At 46.1% G+C, this 19,518-nt stretch overlaps 1 protein-coding gene across 3 annotated transcripts in view; it reads right to left on the bottom strand.

The window, feature by feature from the left end:
• Positions 1-3,166: 3,166 nt before the first annotated feature.
• The window catches only part of LOC144939931 (uncharacterized), a 55,537-nt gene continuing 39,185 nt past the window's right edge, over positions 3,167-19,518 (bottom strand). For 2 of the 3 annotated variants that reach the window (XM_078866740.1, XM_078866741.1), the window contains exons 21-36: positions 19,251-19,322; positions 18,402-18,470; positions 17,109-17,177; positions 16,888-16,956; positions 16,234-16,302; positions 15,364-15,432; positions 14,384-14,452; positions 13,838-13,906; positions 12,401-12,481; positions 11,221-11,256; positions 11,059-11,095; positions 9,764-10,321; positions 7,723-7,829; positions 6,705-7,068; positions 5,659-5,835; positions 3,167-4,592 (exon numbers count right to left, since the gene is read on the bottom strand). In XM_078866740.1, the coding sequence (XP_078722866.1) occupies positions 4,576-4,592; positions 5,659-5,835; positions 6,705-7,068; positions 7,723-7,829; positions 9,764-10,321; positions 11,059-11,095; positions 11,221-11,256; positions 12,401-12,481; positions 13,838-13,906; positions 14,384-14,452; positions 15,364-15,432; positions 16,234-16,302; positions 16,888-16,956; positions 17,109-17,177; positions 18,402-18,470; positions 19,251-19,322 (1,932 nt within the window). In that variant the 3' untranslated portion in view covers positions 3,167-4,575. The remainder of the gene's footprint in view (positions 4,593-5,658; positions 5,836-6,704; positions 7,069-7,722; positions 7,830-9,763; positions 10,322-11,058; positions 11,096-11,220; positions 11,257-12,400; positions 12,482-13,837; positions 13,907-14,383; positions 14,453-15,363; positions 15,433-16,233; positions 16,303-16,887; positions 16,957-17,108; positions 17,178-18,401; positions 18,471-19,250; positions 19,323-19,518) is intronic. The other variant, XR_013638761.1, reaches the window with a different exon arrangement.

Raw genomic sequence — 19,518 nt, 5'->3', positions numbered from 1 at the left:
AAAAAAAATTCCTAAAATGTTGAAAATTTTGGAAAAAAAATTTCACGAAAATAAATTGTCACGCACAACGAGTCTGTGTGCAAAATGTCAGCTCGATTGGATCACGGGAAGTGGGTTAAAAACCGACAGAAAGATTTTCACGTTCGTAAGCGCGCAAGCAAGCAAGCAAGTGAACTTAATATAAAAGATTTAAAAATACATGTATTTTTACGTGGAGTGACAGATATTTCAAGATGTCATTATCCGCTTATGTATTGTTACTTATTTTCTCCACAATGGTGCTAATGATGATTTTTTTTTGTGCTTAAAGCGTACAAGCACACTTTTCCAGTGACTGACAATGCGTGAAGATACGTAACTGTGAGCTTCATGTAAACCAGCTCGCTGGAAAAATACTGCCCACTCGTCAAGCCGCACGGTACCGTTCTCGTAAACACGTTCCTTCGGAGTGGGCAGGTAGGAACTTGGTTGGACAGCGGATTCGTGCACGACAGACAAATATGCACGACAGACAGACAAATAATCCCTGGTGGGCAGTGTGGAACCTGTTGTTCCTACCTGTATAAAAGATAACTTGACTTGAGGTAGCCAGGCAGCCAGCCAGGTAGCCAGCCCTCTTAACTATCGGCCCCTCCCCCTTGCTTAGGCCCCTCCCCTTACCCCCCCCCCCCTCCCTCAGGCCCCTCCGCTGACCCCCCCTCCCTTAGGCACCTCCTCGTACCCGGCAGTAGGTCTCCACCAATCAAAGAGCTGTTTGTATTATATATTTATTTATGCACGACAGACAGTCAGACAGACAGACAAATAATCCCTGGTGGGTAGTGTGGAACATTGTTCCTATCTGTATTAACATCAACCTCAAGCGAATTCCTCATTAAGTGGACATGCAAGTGGGATGGACTGTTCATGCATGATCAAGCCGGACTTGAGTGTTACATCAACAATTTAAAACGCACGTTTTTACCCGCTCTCATGTGTAAGGGCAGCGTTGGGTGTATGAATGGCTTGCATGCCACATTACAATTCCAACAACCAGAGTTTCAAATCGTGAAAATGAAACAATGTCATCGGCAAGTGTAATCTTAAGCCTGGCTCGGGCATCTGCTGTGGTGGACTAAAAAAAAGTATACCTTGCCAGGAGTGTCACAATCATCCTCGGAGAGGGGAAAGCGGCTGAGATTGGCTGCTCGCCACACCCTACACGAGTGCACGGGTATGTAGTGGTGACCTTAATAGGTGCTCTCTAGCAGCTCGTGTGTGTGGGGAGCGGTAGTGCAGCGGTTAGCACGCTGCGCTGCGAACCCGGCTACACCAGTTCGATTCCTGCTCACGGCCAACACCGGTGACCATTTTCTGAACCGGTCCTGGGCCTCCCCTAGGTCGACTCAACCTCAAGTAAGTACCTGGTGTGGTGTAAACATCGCCACTAAGGAGACAAAGGCGGCCGGGCGTGGTGTTGGCCACCCACCCCCCTCGTGTGCTGTGCCGGCCTTCATAGGTGCTCGCTAACAGCACTTGCCCCAACAGTCTGTTAAGGCTGTTACATTGGAATCTGTATGTGTCTATGTACCATTGATTCTGATTATAGTGCGGTATCTTTCTTACAGCAAAACGTACCGGAAAATGATGTGAATTTGCGGGCACAAGAATTACTACATCATGGTTCATATCATGATGTCCTATTTTTTTATGTTAAGGAAAATCACGCTGCCCGTAGTAGCACACCTGTATGTAAAAAAACTATTTCATAAAAATACACCCATTGACATACAATTGCATTGCACTATAATACTTGTTACAGGATGTAATATTATATTCGGTTAAATTGTCTGTAAGCCCTGTTAATATTATAATTTAAAAAAAATTATAATGCCTATTTATATTTAAGCAAACATCGATTAATAGCCAATACCTTTAACTCAGTTTTTTATGCGACTGCCTGATGTCAGAATTGGCCAAACACGTTTTTTCAAGATGCAAAAACTCACAACTTGGACCCTCTGAATTCTGACCAATGAATAATCCATCAGTGATTATATATTTCGATCTAATCAAAATGATATCCCAAGAGCGCAAATGCATTGGTCATGAATATTTCTGAAACTCAGATTCAGAGAAATTCCTTTGGAAGTTGATGCCTCAAACTACTTTCTAGAACCCGTTGCAATAGGCTTCTCTTCCTGACGCTACATAGAGCTCTCTCGTGCCCTCTACACAAGGGTTCACCACACGTCACTCATCCCCTGTACAGTGTACACTTTGGATCTCAAAGATGCAGTCACCGGTGACATCGACTCGTAAAACTCGAGAAATGTTGGCCGCATGAAGTGCAGCTCTGTGCAATTTTGAACTAAGGATTGTCAGCAGTGCCGGCTGATGAATAGGCTCACCACCTGTCGTGGTTTTCCCTAGATATTCTTAGTTTTTTCGGTAAAGTCACGTAGGTAAAACATTAAAATTAATGAAAGTTAAATAAAATCACGACGTTTCGGAGGCAACACAAGTCGTGATTTTTATTAGATTTTACTTTCATTAATTTTAATGTTTTACCTACGTGACTTTACCGAAAAAACCTAAGAATATGAATCCTTGCAGTCACGAAAGCTTCAAATCTAGAATTTCCCTAGATAACCTCGTTTTGCTGGAATTGTCCCAGGAAATCTGTTAGTCTTCGCCCAGCTAACGTAAAAGTCCCGATTTTTGTCACTTGCATGAAAATATACCACCGAGGATAATGCATTTGCATCCAGTTCTTCCCCTCTTCCGGTACTGTGAGATATTCTTATTCGTTTGATATGTCCTAGTTTTTTTATGGATAAGCTTATTTTCATTTGGAGGTAAAAAAACATCTTTGTAGGTCGTACATCAGCAGACAGTAAGGCACATACTGACATGAAATCTGGGGTTAAGATGTGACGAGAGGTCAACTAGCACATTCACATCTTGAGTACAGCTCATTGTTATTGCTTATTTTCATCAAGTGAATCCTGTGATGCAACGATAGTGTGGTCTATCACAGTTAATGCAAACCAAAAAGTGATCATTAAAAAAGAGAAAGAAAATAGAGCCTTAGAAGAATATTCAAGCATCACAATAATTAAAAATGTTACCTTTTATTTTTACAAGTTATGATGCTGTAATAAAACAAAAGTAATTCCAACATCAGTGTTGTATTATAATTGGTTCATTTATAACAAGGCATGAGACCAATAACTGTTACATGTGACTGATCACAAGCAGCTGAAATACTGCTTGCTCTCAAGTAAAGCACCAAACGGTAAGGGGAGTAGCATTTTAATCATTTAAGGCAAAGATCCCCCGTATAGCCTTAACAGACTGTTGGGGCAAGTGCTGTTAGCGAGCACCTATGAAGCTTGGCACGGCACACTCGAGGGTGGGTGGCCAACACCACGCCCAGCCGCCTTTGTCTTCCCAGCGGCGATGTTTTAACACACCGCACTAGGCACTCATTTGAGGCTGAGTCGACCTAGGGGAGGCCCAGGACCGGTTCAGATAATGGTCACTGGTGTTGGTGGCCGTGAGCGGGAATCGAATTCGGGTCGTCGGGTTCATAGCGCAGCGTAGCGCAGCGTAGCGCTAACCGCGATACAACCGCTCAATCACCTCACCCTTCAGCACAACCTCTCACTGGCAAGGAACTCATCTCTCAATCTTAGAAAGTTTAATACTCGTGTATATAACACCAAAAACACATTTGATTAAAATAGTGGCATGCAGCATTCTTGTATGTGTAGCCATAGAGCAAACATATCGCTGTGCCAATATGAAGAGGATTTAAGGACATCTGAAAGCAATGCACAATACTGTCATCACCTGCGAACGCTACTGATGAAAAGCAGCACAGTAACAAGCCATTTTTCCGGAGCATTTCTTGCGAACAGTGGTCCCACTTATCTGATTATCTACAACACATCGATGGTTTCACCAATTGATTCTCACCCGCAGAGTGCGTATCCCACGCCTGCAAGGCAACAGCGGGTCTGGTGTCCAGTATCTGTACGCTCTGTCCGGATTATAATTAACCGTGCATGCCGCGTGAAGGAGCAATGACAAGGCTCCAAGAAATCAGACGTGGCACTTTATTATTTACATAATAGCAACGTCGCCAATAAAGGCGACGTTTTGTTAAGCGCGGCAGGTATATATCGATCGCAGTCGGATGCCTTGCAACATTATCTTACAACCAGCCAGTGACGACAAGCGGCCTGTGTAGAGTTCGGCAAATGATACGAACAGCACGAGAAATATATCCTGATTATACGTGAGAACCCATTTCAATAATAGAACACCCCTGAGTACAATTCTAAAGCCTCCAGTGTTAATGACTAACCAAACCAATGACAGCCGGAGATGTACAACTGGCAATGCGATCTCTCTTTAGTACAGCGGGATATCTAATTGCCTGTGCACAGCATCATATTTTAAATAACCTTTAGCACCATCGACACGGTGAGTTACAGTGGCCGAGATGTCATCTCACAGCAGCATTCCTCTCGGCCAAGTTGAAACAGTTTCATCAGCTCCAGCTTTCTTTTTCTTCTTCAGAAAGTTGATTCAGCCCTCGATGGCCTCTGTGTTATGGGGTCAGGGCACAGGGCAGCGGGAGAGAGAGCAGAATTAGCAACTCTGTAAGCGTGCGAGTGAACCGCCTATTGTTAGCACGGAAGAACATTCGTTATTAGCACAGGAGATAAGGTGTTTTATCCCATTATAAAGGTGCAGAGGAATCAGGTGCGGCATCCTTAATAGACTCTGGGTTCACAAAGTGTGCCCAAATCAACCGCCTGATTTCTGCACGTGAAAAATGGTTGCTGTGTGTCTGAAAATCGTGTAGGTTTGGTTTTCTCTAATTTGCTATTGAGATTTATTTTATGTGCTTCTGTCCTTTCCATATTGATTATTCGCTGTGCCTCTGGCACTTTCATTAAATATTGAGATTCTTAAGAATGCTACAGGCTCAGAGAAGCTGTATGCATTTTAATCTGGAGTAAGAATTACCCACATTTGTTAAATAATCAATGGGTTGTATGTTCAATGAGTCTAGTCTATGCATTGTGCAGTCTTCTTGGGTGAAGGTGAATGAATAAACACTTTTATTTTAAAAGTTAACCTAACACTTTTGGCCATGATCATTCTTTGCAATCGTTGTTTTTTAATTAACTCTTTTAAAAAAAGCCAATGTCCACAAAGATTGGCCTCGGGAAGAAACACGTCATTTAAATCGGTCACGACCACTCGTATCCAAGCACCAAAAACCAGCGACGGACATTGCCCATCTCGGCGGTGCTCGTTGCCCCGGTGCAAACAGTGGACGTGGTGACAACGACGATGATGACGACGATGAAGACGACGACGATGATAACGACGACGACGACGACGATGAAGAAGATGTTGATAACGACAATGACGATGATGATGATGACAATGAAGACGACGACGACAATGAAGACGAAAACGATGATAACGATGACGACGATGACGACAATGACGACGATAAAGACGACAATGATGACGACGACGATAACGACGACGATAAAGACGACGATGACAACGATAATGATAAAGATGACGACGATGACCATAACGACGATGATGATGACGATGATGACGCCGCAATGGGCCCTCACGCTCTCACACCTGTTCTCAGGAAGACGCAGGTCTTCTTGCAGAGGTTCTCCGAGTCGAAGCGGTTCCTGTTCCCGTCGCATCCTCCGTACCAGAACTGCGCGCAGGCATTGGCTTGCCGGTCGTAGTACCACTTGATGATGTAGTTGCGGCACGAGCCTTGGTCCAGAGGCTCTCCGCAGCGGCCGTCTGTCGGCGAGACCGCCGCGTGCACATCACAGACGCGACAGGCAGGTTACGGCTCGGTTGTGCAATGTGTATGCTTGTACTTGTATGTTTGCACAGTATGTTGAACTAATTTCGCGCCGTACGTCACCAATCGTGCTAATCGGAGGTGCGGAAGGGAAGGACAACAAATTAAAAGCAAAAAGCAGTTCTCGAGAAATTCGTTTTCAATCTCGACTTAAAACGTATTGTGTATGTGTGTTTCATTTTATATGTATACACAGTCTATGTATTCAGTGACTCTTGCCAAAATCACCTGGAATGTGTCTGATCCTGTCAGAGCACAGAGATTCAGCGGGCTTGAGCCTGGATAGTGCTTGAATGAGTGGCCACCATGCACAAAACAGCTGTTGTGGGCACTTGGGGCAGCCGAGCGCAGCGCGGAACAAGGCACTGTTGTTCTGCCCTTGTCACTTTCAACTTGCACCAATCAGCGTGGTGTGGTCGAGTGAGATAACCCACGTGACCACCCCTACACTGCGTGGGGATGCCTTCGTCTGGTTAGAAATTGACAAAGGTTATGAAATGAACTATTTTCTAAAGAGGAGCATTTTGGTTTTCGCTGCGCTGGCATGACCTACTGCGCGTGAGGTGGTGCCCCTTCTTGGGGGGTGGCCCTGAGCAAATGATGGACATTCTTACGTGCAACGTTCACCACCTGCATTCATTTTTCATTCACAAATCCGACGTGTCACGCACGCCTCCTGCCCCCATCGCCCTCTCCCCTTCCTCCGAATGGCGTTGGCGTTCGCTCAGGCGACTAAACCCAGCTCACGACGAGAAGGGATAAGGGTGTGTGGCGCGTGTTCCAGAAACGTGACGCGGCTACTGACCCAGCAGGAGCTCGTTCTCCTTGCTCGACAAGACGGTGGAGGAGCCGGGCGATGAGGACGATGACGAGGAGGATGGGCCCGGCACGACGACGATGATGTTATTCTCCCTCGAGGGGACGCCGGCGCCTTCGAGGATGCGGGGGCCCGGCGAGGGCTGCCGCCCGCCGCCCGGGCGCCCGTGCACCGCGCCCTCCTTGTAGTCCTCCTCCCCGTAGTCGTAGTCGCCCTCGTCCTTCTCCCGCACCTTCTCCTGCTCCTCCTCCTCCTCCGCCTCCTCCGGCTCCGGCTGCGGCTGCTGCGGCGGCCGCTGCGGCTGCTGCGGCGGCTGGACGCGAACGGCCGGCTGCCCGCGACGCGGCGGTTGCTTCGGAGGGAGAGACCGAGGGGAGGTGGTGGAAGGGGGGTGAGATGAACGCACGTGCATGGGATTGCGTGACGCCTTGCGACGCGGGTTTGTCTTCAGGAGTAGTCCATTGCCGAAATGATCCGTGGAAAGCGGGCGGATAGTTGTCGGGGCGAAAAAAAGGATTTGGATATTTACAAAGAGTCCTTTTCACGCTGGTTTTTGGAACTCCGAGTTTGGTTAAGCCTTTGAACAATTGGCCAGGTTTTAATACAGATCAGACCACTAATAGCAACACGACCATGTAATATAGGATTGGTCATATTGGATCATCAATTCATGTTTTTTATTACCATAGCAAAGTCCGCTCACTATTTTCTGATCACATTTTTTTTGCGTGACAATAATAATATTGTCTCTATTCACCAGAGAAATGCACAACGAGGTCTGAAGATGCATTTTCAGGAGTGTCCTTATTCAAACATTTCGCGATTCGCCTTAATGAATATCCAAGTATGTGTGTCATCCACGACTGCATATGAGGGAATGGCACGAAACCAAGTTTTTTATCTCAATACTTCAACAGCCCATTTTCCCGAGTGTCATCTACTGACATTCATAACGATGATATATGATATCTTCGGATAGTTTGAAATGTATTCCTTATCCCCGTACCGGCACGTTTGCTGGAATGCCACCGTTGAGGATGGTGTTGAGGGCCGTGCTGGCAAAGACCAATCCCTCATCTTCACAGAACTGGCTCACCAACTTGGACTCCAGCACTGCCAAGAATCAACATACGTGCCCCTCAACTCACGCCACATTCCAGCGAGCTTTGCGGAAAATAAATCTGCTTTGTTTGCTCTACTTTGCGCTGTTGATTAAACAATGAGAATTCAATAATAGAGATTAATAAATTACATTACGCACACAACTGTATCACAATAATCACATTATGGCTTGCATTCAGTATATATTGGTAGCATACTTTCTATACCTCCTTTTTCCTCGTGATTTTCTATGGCACCTTGAGATGCGCTTGCAAAATACGAATTTTTACCATTGTTAAGTTGGAAAAAAACACTCCGAAGTAGCTTACAGCAGCCTCCACATGTTCCACACCGACTCAAGGGCCAGCTACTCACATGCACACGGGCACTTCAACTGATATCTTATACATATAATGTCAGTGGCAAAATCGCCCGATGATGCTGCATGTAATTGCTCGCGAAACGTCACAGTACCCAAATTGTAAATGTTGTGGATTTACCCTCCAATACACCGGTGGGCCTGGAGTAGTGAAACATTTGCACGTTTTGTTTACGTGACAAACCCTTACTGGTTGACTGTGTCGGATGGTGGCGGGTTAACCACACATTTATATCATGGGACCTCCTTTGCCAGTACCAAAATATGAGATTAGGTTTTCTCCTTTTTTCTGGCAACAAAACAGCTGTTAAGGTGTTAAAACACCAAACTGAAACCTTTAACAAGGAATCATGTCTGCATTCACCACAATACTTGTGGTCAGAATACAAAAAGGCGCCCTTTGGCATCCTCTGGTCTAACACCATTTGAGACGAGGCTCCAAAGAAAGCTGTCTCTGGTGTGGACCAATCAGTTTCAAAGACAATGCATATACTGTCAGAGTATGTTTTTTGTTTTCATTCTGACCACAAGTATTGTGGTTAATGCAGACATGATTCCTTGTAAAAGGTTTCAGTTTGGTGTTTTAACATCTTAACACCTGTTTTGTTGCCAGAATAAAGGGGAAAAACCTATTCTCAACACATTTATACTTATGCAATCTAACCCAAAAAAACTTCATTATAAATAATATAATTCTGTAAATTTAATGGCATAAAAAACACATAAAAGCTCAGTGTACATGTAAAAATATTAAAAATTTACGTGAATGATTAATGGCAGTATATAATGAGGGTAAGGCAAGAAGCAAGCAGACACATGCAGAAATGTAATTGCTGAAAATTAATGCACCAGCGAATTTAATAAATTCAGAGCGATTTAAAAGTACAATTAAAGGGGAAAAGTATTCGCTGCAAAAGAGTGATGCTCAAGCTTCTCGCTCGCAGGTCATTGAGAAGGTGTGCAACAAAACAGACCAGGACTCATTTTGTGCCTTTAGCATAAAAGTCAGACTAGTTTGCTGCCCTTTGTCAAACGCACGCAAATATGATCACACGCCGCTGTGTTGCACGCTTTGCCAATGGAAAATATTGACTTTAAAGCCCTGCGAACTGCAAGGTTGCGTTTTCTTTCCTTGCGGGATATGCATTTTCTTTATTTAATGCACTTTCGTGTAAATAGCTAAGTCAAAAGCCAGTGCCCTCGTGCTTAAAGGTGTTTGGAGTGGTGTCCCGCATCATTGCTAATCGAGCCAGAAGAGAATGCGGTATTTCACATTGTTATGCCAGGGAGGAGTAGCATATCTATCGAACAACCACGTTGACTTCACTCATTTTATCACCACCGGAGGGATAATGTGCCGACTCAACCTTCGTCCTACGAACTTGCAACCGTCTGACCTTGAGTCAAGCGCTCAAAACCTTAGCACCACCTGGCCAAATTCATACCCGATGTACAGAAAAACGATTCGGCGAGCTGCAACCAACAGAGCCAGATAACGCTGCGGTCTTACAAGGGGGGGAGGGGGCAGAAGCGCCGAGAGGCCCACACCACCGGATCAGACGCTCACCGGACAACGTGTTGAAGTCATCGATGAGGTAGACGTGCTCGTCGTCGGGGTCCGTGGCGATGAGGTTGAGCTCGCGGATGAAGTCTGCCTGCGTGGGGTCCGTCATGTTGACGATGCCGATGGCGAACATCTCGATGTTGGCGGCGTGCGCCTCCCGCACGGCCATGTCCAGCTTGACGGCCTCGCGCTTGTCCGTCTGCCCGTCCGTGATGACGATGGCGAACTTCTGGACGCCGGGCCGCGAGCCCTGGAAGCCCTCCTGCACCGCCTTGCGGATGGCGGTGCCCGTGTGCGTGCCCTCGCCCAGGTACGGCATGCGGTGGACGGCCTGCCGCAGGTCGTGGTGGGTGACGTGGCGGGTGAGGCTGAACTCGAGCCGCACCTCCAGGCTGTAGAGCACCATGCCCACGCGCGTGGCGTTGCGGCCGACCGTGAGTTTATCGACGAGCGCGTTGACGAACTCTTTGATGATCTCGAAGTTGTCGGGGCCCACGCTTTCGGAACTGTCGATCACGAAGACCAGCTCCATGGGCCTCTCTTTGCACTTCCTGCCGCACCCTGGTGCACAGCGGAAGAGGGATGACCGGCGCGCCTTGGCCCTCGACAAGGCACTCGGGAAAAAAAATATTCACGCTTTAAAATGTATTTTTATATCATTTGTGAGCAACCATTAAACGGTGATGATTGGGATCAAAATGGTTACATAGTGGTGAACTAAAGCAGGTTGGAGCACTTTTGGAAAATGTAATTTGATACCGATTGGCAACATGCCAATGTGCTTACAGACGAACGTTTTCAATCCATGCATTTTATGTGCAATGACATATTAATCCGAAATATTGACACTGACAGTCATTGAAAAATTGTTGAAAAGCAAAGAAGCGTGGAGAGATGCATGTTAGGAATGAAACTGATCAACTAAAAGATAAACACTTGGATCCGAGAAGAAATGCAAATAAGAGAAATGTTGACTGTGAAGTTAAGTCGGCTTGGCCATGGTACAACGCTAGGAGGCATGATGGCTAACATACGGGATGAAAACAGCATGCCAGCTCAAAGACAGAACGTGCCCAAGAGGACTTCCATCGCAGATTTGGATTGGTAAGATCAGCTCATGTTCAGGAGAGAGATTAATCATGGCATCACAGAACCTTGAAGGATGCCATTAGCATGGGGAAGCCTTCATCCAGCAGTATACTGTATAGACCACAGATGATGATGATGATATATACAATTTCCAGTATTTTGCTTTTATGTAGCATCAAAACAAAGTAATCATGGGTGCTTTTACATACCACAGACCTCCTTGATCAGTTTAATAACATCTTCCCTCTATAACAACAAAAAACAGCCACAGTATTAATCCAGGGTCATGAGACAGCACGATGTTACGGTGCCGCATAAAGTAGAACTTTTGCCGAGGACGTGCGTGCGAGTGTGGGAAGGCATCCACTGACCGTGAGTCCCGCCTCGCCCTTTGACCCAGCTCGACCCTGCCACGATATCAAACAAGAGACAGCGACGACTTAGAGACTTCATCCTCCTCTGCATTGTCATTGTACCGTGCAGAGCAGATGCAATCGTTTCTCACCGGTGTTTTTGTCTCGGTCGCAGCGTGCGATTGTGTGCGAAATCCACGCTATTCTAATCCCCCTCCCCACCGTTGCAGAGATGCATTTGCCGTGCTGGCTTGGTGTTCAAAGCGACGGTGGGCGGTCATTGGTGCCGGCATCTGGCAGCGTTTAGATCACAAGCTCCACAGTGCTGGCTACATACTCGCGTTTGGATACACGCACTCACGTTTGCTTAATTTAACCTCGGCGAGGGTTTGACCTGATGCGCGTGTCAAATAAAGTGACGAGAAACAAGGTTTCACCAGATGCTCATTTGTACACAACATTAAACCAAATTACACGACGGTGTTTAAAACCATAAAATAAATCTATATTTTTAAATCAAAGGAACCTGAGTATGCAACAAGCAGAGCGGCAAACATGGCAATATTAACATGTACATTATAAAGTGGACATGTATGGAAAATGTCAAGAGCAAAGGGTTCACCTGTGTACTTGTGTTTTTTGTCAGTGAACAATGCGTCGTTGACATTTGAGTGCGGTGCCCTGGCTAATGGCATGAACTCACTCGAGTCACAAGGCTGTCTGAGTTGGCAATGAGGCAGACGGCCCTGCACAACAACAACAACAACCGCCATTCTCCACTTAAGTGGCGGTGACGTCACCACGGCGCCTGTGCCAGGCCAGGTGCACGTTAAGACCACGTGAAGTGTCGAACGTCCGCTTGCAGGTCACGGGACAAAACCAGGTGCCGTGGGTTGATGAGTGGCCGATGCACCACCTGTGCCCCCTACTGTGCCAACTTGCTGTGTTTTAGCCGCCCAGCGCTCCGCTCATTCTTGTGAGCACAATAACACACACACACTGGCTTCTAATGCGAAGTCACAGCAACATAATGACAACATTTTGTCAGTCTAGATCTTTTTAATGGTCCATTCTTGCAATTTTTGCACCAATTACTCCAGAATTGTAATGGGGAAAATGGGTATAATTTTAAAGGGACATTTTGCCCCACGTTCTGGAGTGTTCGTTTATCTTGGTAGATAGAGTTGCCATGACCTACCGGGTCTCCACTCGGCCCCGTGTCGCCCTGATCGCCTCTGTCTCCCTTTCTGCCCCTCTCTCCTGGCAGCCCACGGTCACCCTAACAGCGGCAAGGACAGAATCATGACATCCATCATCGTGCAGATCCCCCCCCACACCCCCCACACATAGGCAGCGATTACTTATTGTAAGGCACCACCAACCATTTCACACACTCAACATTTGATGTATACGGAGTATGATTGAGTAAATGGAGTAATGATTGTCAGCCCTTTGCCAATTCACGTGCCGGTCATAGGGGCTTTGGTTGACCATACTTTACATTGCTGGTCAGTGTGGGTTGGTGAAGAGGAGGGGGGAGGGTGAGCCCAGGGGCAGTTCACATATCACTTGCCACTGATATTAGCCACAAGGCAATTGGCAACCACTGCACCGCTGCTTTCAGAAAGTACCACGTATAAATATTAAAAAACTCTACTGTACTCGTGTTTTCATCTGAAGGCCAGCAATACTCAGCGTGGATGAAGAACTCAAAAACAAAGCAAGCATGACAGCATTTTGCTTCTCATTCCTGATGCTTGCATTACCTCGTCTTAATCGTAGGAAAGGGGATTATGGTTTCCAAACATTTAGCTTAGTGCCCGGGTTTTAGCGACCTGTATGCAAGCCGAGCACTGGATTGTCAACACTTAATTTTATTACGGCAGAGTAGAGGAGTCTGAAATACAATGCGTACTTACTAATTGCAAATAATTGCCACTGCATTTTTTTATTTACCCGCCTATGCGGCTGAAAAGGCTATAACGTTGACAACTATAAGGAAATGTGTTGTAAAATAATACTGTACATGGAAAATGTGTTAATTCCAGGCAAGTATCTTTGCTAGAGACTCGCCATTTAAACATACAACTTCATTACCAGAATACAGTAAGATGAGGTTACGGGAATTCTATTTGAAATGGAGCACGAAAACCTGCAAGCACAAGCGGACAATGACACAAGATGTTTGGATCAATGGGTTAAATCAGATCTCTTTGTATCAATTAGAATGTGCAGATTCTTTCACAAGTTTCCATACGTAAACTCACACATTTCACTTACATGTAAATGAAAACATACAGATGCAAGGCCAAATGCTTAATTCTCTGTGTATTCCGTTTGACGTTCCACAATACAAAAAAAAACATTTAAAAAAAAAATCACTGGGATACTATGAAAGTGTTTACTCTATCCTGAGCAATACTGATGTAACAGTTGTGCATTTAGCACATATTGTCGGTGTTTGTAAATTTGCTGAAAGGGTTGAAAATAAGGAAACTGAAAATGTTCTCAATACGTATGATGGCACGCGCAATAACAAAAGGAGGTACATTTGAAGATGAGACTTTCCATGATGCATCTCAGTTTGTTGTACCACAGAGGTGGCAAGTCGAGTGTTGAGCAACGTCACACTAACCTTGGGCCCTGTGAGGCCTTCTCCCGCAGGTCCTCTGGGTCCCACCATCCCTTGAAATCCTTGCTCCCCCTTCGCAAAAAATAAATAAACATTCTCTCGTTACGCATGGGCTTCCCATGGCGGGATACATATTTTTTGGATTTCGCGTAACATTGTGTGAGGATAAACATGAACTGTTGTAAGAGTTGATGTAATAACAACAGTGGAATAGCAGCACATGCGATTATCAAACAGCTGGAAGTGAATTGTCCGAAGTAAAAATGATTCTTGCCAAAAATAATAATACGCATCTCCTGTAGATAGAATCATGATCTGCATTTTAAACAATACACCTAAAGAGAGTATCAAGCTAATCAGTTTGTAAATATCCTATGTAACAAAACACATTAAAAAATCTGCACATTTATAATACAAACAGCAGTGCACTTTAATTTCACGCGGGTACACATTTACCGTGGATGACATATGTTCGGGCAACAGCGCACTGAACATCAGCTTGTGCATAATGAGATGTTGTGTCCGTGCAATGGGCAATGTCATCGTCACCTTGGGTCCCTGGATGCCCTCCCCTTGGGGCCCTGGTGGGCCAGAAGGCCCCTGGCGTCCAATGGAGCCCTGTCCACACAAGACACAGGTGCACACACGTCGCTCGAGTCAAGGCATCGTGACAAATGAGAATAATAATCTCTGAGAGTTCTTAAAAATGTAGATTCTGCTCTGGATGTAGGTTAAAGCCTAATACACACGGGTTTCCGTTTGATCGATGGCATGACAAGTTGAATATTCGTTAAAACAAAGCAATATATGAAGATAATGTAATTTGTAAAACTAACCCCTAACCCCCCAACGAAACATTTTTATTGGGCAGGCTCTCAGAAGTGCCAAATTGATTATAAAAATCTTCCCTACTGACAGCTGCTGGTTTGTCAGCTTTTACTGCCAGTCACCTTCCTCCGAGCTCTGTGCATTTCATTACTGTAAAGCACTGCTTTCGTTCAGATTGTTGTAAATTTGTATTCATTATCGTACTCACCTGGAAGGTGGTTTACTGGATTCGAGGCATGGTGACCCGGTGCATGATGTTAACAATGTACTTTATTTTAAATTCCGAAGTCAATTGCTAAAATCTGTGTCAATAAATGAGTTGGTGCGGCTTTCAATTATGTGATAAACACACAGAGGTTTACTAAATACCATAATTTAAGCATACATTTTTCAGTCAACAGCAGGGGCTAATTGATTTTTTAAGTGGTCAAAAAGGCACCGAAATCCATGAAATAAATTCATAGTTTTGCACCGATGTTCCATTCCTTAGATTACAAATCAGTTGTTGTTTGTGTTCTGAACAGGCCCACATGACATGCCCACAGAGCATACATCAAAATATATCGACAGGAAATATTTCATATCCAATTTTACAATGCATAAAACAGAATATTTTCAGTTATTATTTGGAAAAAAAAACCTGGAAAGTCAAGAATTCAAAGGGACCATTGGGAGTCGCCTGAGCAACACAATTGGATTACCTTTGGCCCTGGAAGTCCTTCACCTGTGAGTCCTGGAGGGCCTGGTAATCCTCTGGAGCCAAGGTCACCCTACAAACACCACATTTAACATGTTACTCTTTTTTACCGAGGAAGAAGGGATCAGAAGAAGAGAATCAGTTCAGAACTCCATGACAGGATTTAAATTAGAATATGAAACCATTATTAATGACCATGGTGATGGCAAAACATTTACACACATTGCAAAAAACCCAATGGCGTTTTGAAATTGCTACATTTAAAATATATAACACATCATTTATGATCATCATCACCACACGAGCCTGAAACAAAATACGCAGGCCAAGTGATGCCTATACATTTATGTAAATCCAAAATCCCACCCGTGAATTACTCTTATAAAATATATCTTCATTATTCATCATTCAGCGGTTCCCTGCTTATAAAAGTAAGTAAGTGTGTGCGTGTGTGTGTGCGTGTGTGTGCGCGTGTGTGTGTGTGCGTGTGTGTGTGCGTGTGCGTGTGTGTGCGTGCGTGTGTGTGCGTGTGTGTGTGCGTGTGTGTATAAGGTCTTATGGGGAGCGGTAGTGTAGCGGTTAGCGCGTTGCGCTATGAACCCGGAGACACGGGTTCGATTCCCGCTCACGGCCAACACCAGTGAAGATTATCTGAACCGGTCCTGGGCCTCCCCTAGGTCGACTCAGCCTGAAATGAGTACCTGGTGCGGTGTGTAAACATCGCCACTGGGGAGACAAAGGCAGTCGGGCGTGGTGCTGGCCACCCACCCCCTCGTGTACCGTTCTGGCCTTCAAAGGTGCTCGCTAACAGCACTTGCCCCTACAGTCTGTTAAGGCTATACGGGGGATCTTTGCTTTGTGTAAGGTCTCATACCTTGGGACCGGGCAACCCCACGCCTTCTGGTCCCAGCTCTCCCTGAGGCCCCGGCAAGCCTGGTTGACCCTGCAACAACACACAATCTACGTTAGCAAGGCAATCAAACAAATGTTTTGATTGTGGTTTGAAATTGATTGTGGTGAGCGCACAAGCCCCATGCAACGCGTCGATGGTTTCTGGGGAGGGAGACGGAAAGACCGAGGGGGGGGGGGGGCGGTGGGGGGGTATTGTCTAGGTGTGGGGACGGAGTTCTCGGTGCCTACCCTGACTGAGGGGGTCTTCCGTGGGGGGGGGGGGGGGGTGTGGGAGCTTGTGTTTATGGGAGGGGAGGAGGGGAAGATGGACGGTATTTAGCAAAGTATTTTAAAATTTCAAGAGAAAATCGAGTCATTGTCTCTAATCTGATTGGTATTGATTATATCGGCGAATATATCTCGATAGCAAGACAGGCAGAACTTTGCTTAGCCGTGACCCCGTAGAACGCCGATTCGTTATAGCGCTCTTTATCATAATACAGATTCTTGCAGATGCTGTCATTCTTGCTGCCGTGGATATTGGCTAAGACAAGTGAAGGTATCCCCCCTAGCCTTAATGCCTGCGCCACAAAAGCCATCAATGTCAAGCGGTGTGGGGCGTTGCGTCAGTTCATACCGCTGGCCCAGGATAGCCTTCTCCTTTGGATCCCAGAGGGCCAGGGGCACCTGGCAAGCCACGATCGCCCTGGCAAACATAACGAAAAGCAAAGTGCAGTCGGGCATGAACATAACAAAATATCTTCGCACAAAAAAACTCAAAAAAACCTCAGTGCATCGCTGAAACCCTTCTGATGTAACATTAAACAAAATGCAAGTTTGCTTGAAGCCGAGGGTTACCTTTGGTCCGGGCAGACCCATGCCAGGTTCTCCAACAAAGCCAGCAGGCCCAGGAGGCCCGTGCTCGCCCTGCATCCATCGTGGGGGTGAGGAGCACGTGTCAGAGCCACACACGCGTTCACACGAGCACAGATCCGGAGGGCAGCTCCCCGACACACGGCGATACAGATTTCATCCTTGGTCTGAATTTCTTCATGCAGATGAGACAGACACATAGACTCAACTAAACTATAAACTATTTCTTTTTTTACCAGGTAAGGCCCACTGAGCTATATAGCTCGTTTTCCAGAAACATCCTGGCCACGAATGATAGCTCAATGAAGTGGCTCATCGTGTGGAAATTCATAGGAGCCAAATACTCCGAATGCATGTTTCTAAATGTGGAGGGAAAAAATTGGAGGACCCGGAGAAGAATACACACAACCATGGGGAGAATATGCAAACTCCATATATCCAGGTGTCAGGGTCGCGATCGAACCCACGACCTCCTACATACCAGGCGAGTTGTTTAACATCTCCCCACTGTGGCAAGCTCACACAGTAACTAGCATGCATTTTAGATTATCACAGATACTATTAACAATAATAAATAGAGTTATTTTTTAGACCAACACACATTATACAAAAAAATTGGACAAGTGTTGTCGTGGCACAGGGCTTGACTCAGCATCAGATGGTTATGTTTTAAAAATAATTTTGAGGTTGATGTTTGTACATCTTATTTGGATCTTTCGGTAAAGTCACGTAGATAGAAAACATAATAATAATAACAACAAAATAATAATAAATAAAATCTATCTACGTGACTTTACCGAAAGACCCAAAGAATATGAATTCCTGCAATCACGAAAGCTTTAAGTCAAGATTCTGGCGAATTGCCCGATGATGCTGGATAAAATTTCCAGCGAAACGTCGTACTCAAATTGTAAATGTTGTGGTTTCACGCTTCAACACACCGGTGGGCTAAAGCAGTGAACTATTTGTCTTTTGTCAACGTGACACTTTTTTCCTGATTGGCCATGTCGGGTGGTGGAGGGTTACGACACATTTAACCCAAAATGTTGATTATGAATTTATGTTTGTACATCACCAAGTGGTGATGTAAGCTCCGACACTGTAAACGTACTCGTGTTCGGTTGCCATCGTCAGTTTATTTCAGGCAAAACGCGTCGAGCGAAGAAGCAATTTTTTTCAAAGGCGACTCAAGTCAACTGATCACGTGGTTTGCAATGGCTACACGCTGTTCTCAAACTGTGGGTGCTGAGTGCCCAAGCGTCACGGCTGCGTCCTTACCTTGGGGCCAACAATGGAACGTCCTGGAGAGCCTGGCAGGCCGAGACGCCCAGGCACGCCGGGCTCCCCCTGACAGCAAACAGGGAGAAGTAACATCGCAGCAGTGTCAGTGGCAGACTGGTGGTGTACATATACACAAGTGTAAGCTGTATGCAGGGAGGAATGGTTGTGCAGTGGTCAATGAACCCAGCAACCCGAATTTGATTCTCGGGCATGGCTAAGGTCAGCAGTGAGTGATGTCTAAGCCACGATGATGACCACCGTGCTGAAGTATGCTCAAAATGCCCCCATGACCGAGGCAGCATGAGGAGGTTTTAATTCGGTAGTGTATTGACAAAGTTTGTTCATCATTATTCATTTGTCTGCCACCGTGTCGGCAGAATGGGTAGTGGGGAGCGGTAGGGTAGCGGTTCGCGCGCTGCACTACGAACCCGGTGACCCGAGTTCGATTGTCGCTTACAGCTGACACCAGTGGCGATCATCTGAATCGGTCGTGGGCCTCTCCTAGGTATACTCAGCCTCAGATGAGTACCTGGTGCAGTGTGTAAACATCACCACTCGGAAAACAAAGGTGGCCGGGCGTGGTGTTGGCCACCCACCCCCTCGTGTGCCGTGCCGGCCTTCATAGGTAATCACCAACAGCCCTTGCCCCAAACATTCTGTTAAGGCTATACGGGGGATCTTTGTATTTTTAGCGTGCATCAGTAACACAGGGTTCATAGCACAGTGCCTTAACCACCGAACCATGACTCTCCACACTATCATTGAACATGTTTTTGTTGAAGCAGGTGACCACGAAGCACGATGCGTGGACGACCGGTGCGAGCTGGCGTGGACAGGGTGGCGCACCTTTGCCCCAGGTAACCCGGAGATGCCAACAGGTCCGGGAACCCCACGTGGCCCCCTGGGTCCTGGGTCTCCCTGCACAAAAACACCCCAGGTAACTGGTCATGGTGACAGCACACGCTCTAAACAGCGTAACGAACACACAAGTCCATATTTCGCAAAAAATGCATCTTTGGAGTGGCACGATTTGAACAACTTGACTTGCACCCCCAACGTGCCATTCAACGCTTGCCAATCTGTATTTGCCTTACAGAGGGCACGTACAGCACCC

Source organism: Lampetra fluviatilis, chromosome 2 (assembly GCF_964198595.1).
Source record: "Lampetra fluviatilis chromosome 2, kcLamFluv1.1, whole genome shotgun sequence".
Lineage (NCBI taxonomy): Eukaryota > Metazoa > Chordata > Hyperoartia > Petromyzontiformes > Petromyzontidae > Lampetra > Lampetra fluviatilis.
The sequence above is the reverse complement of the archived record's forward strand: the minus strand, read 5'-3'. Positions and strand labels throughout refer to the sequence as shown.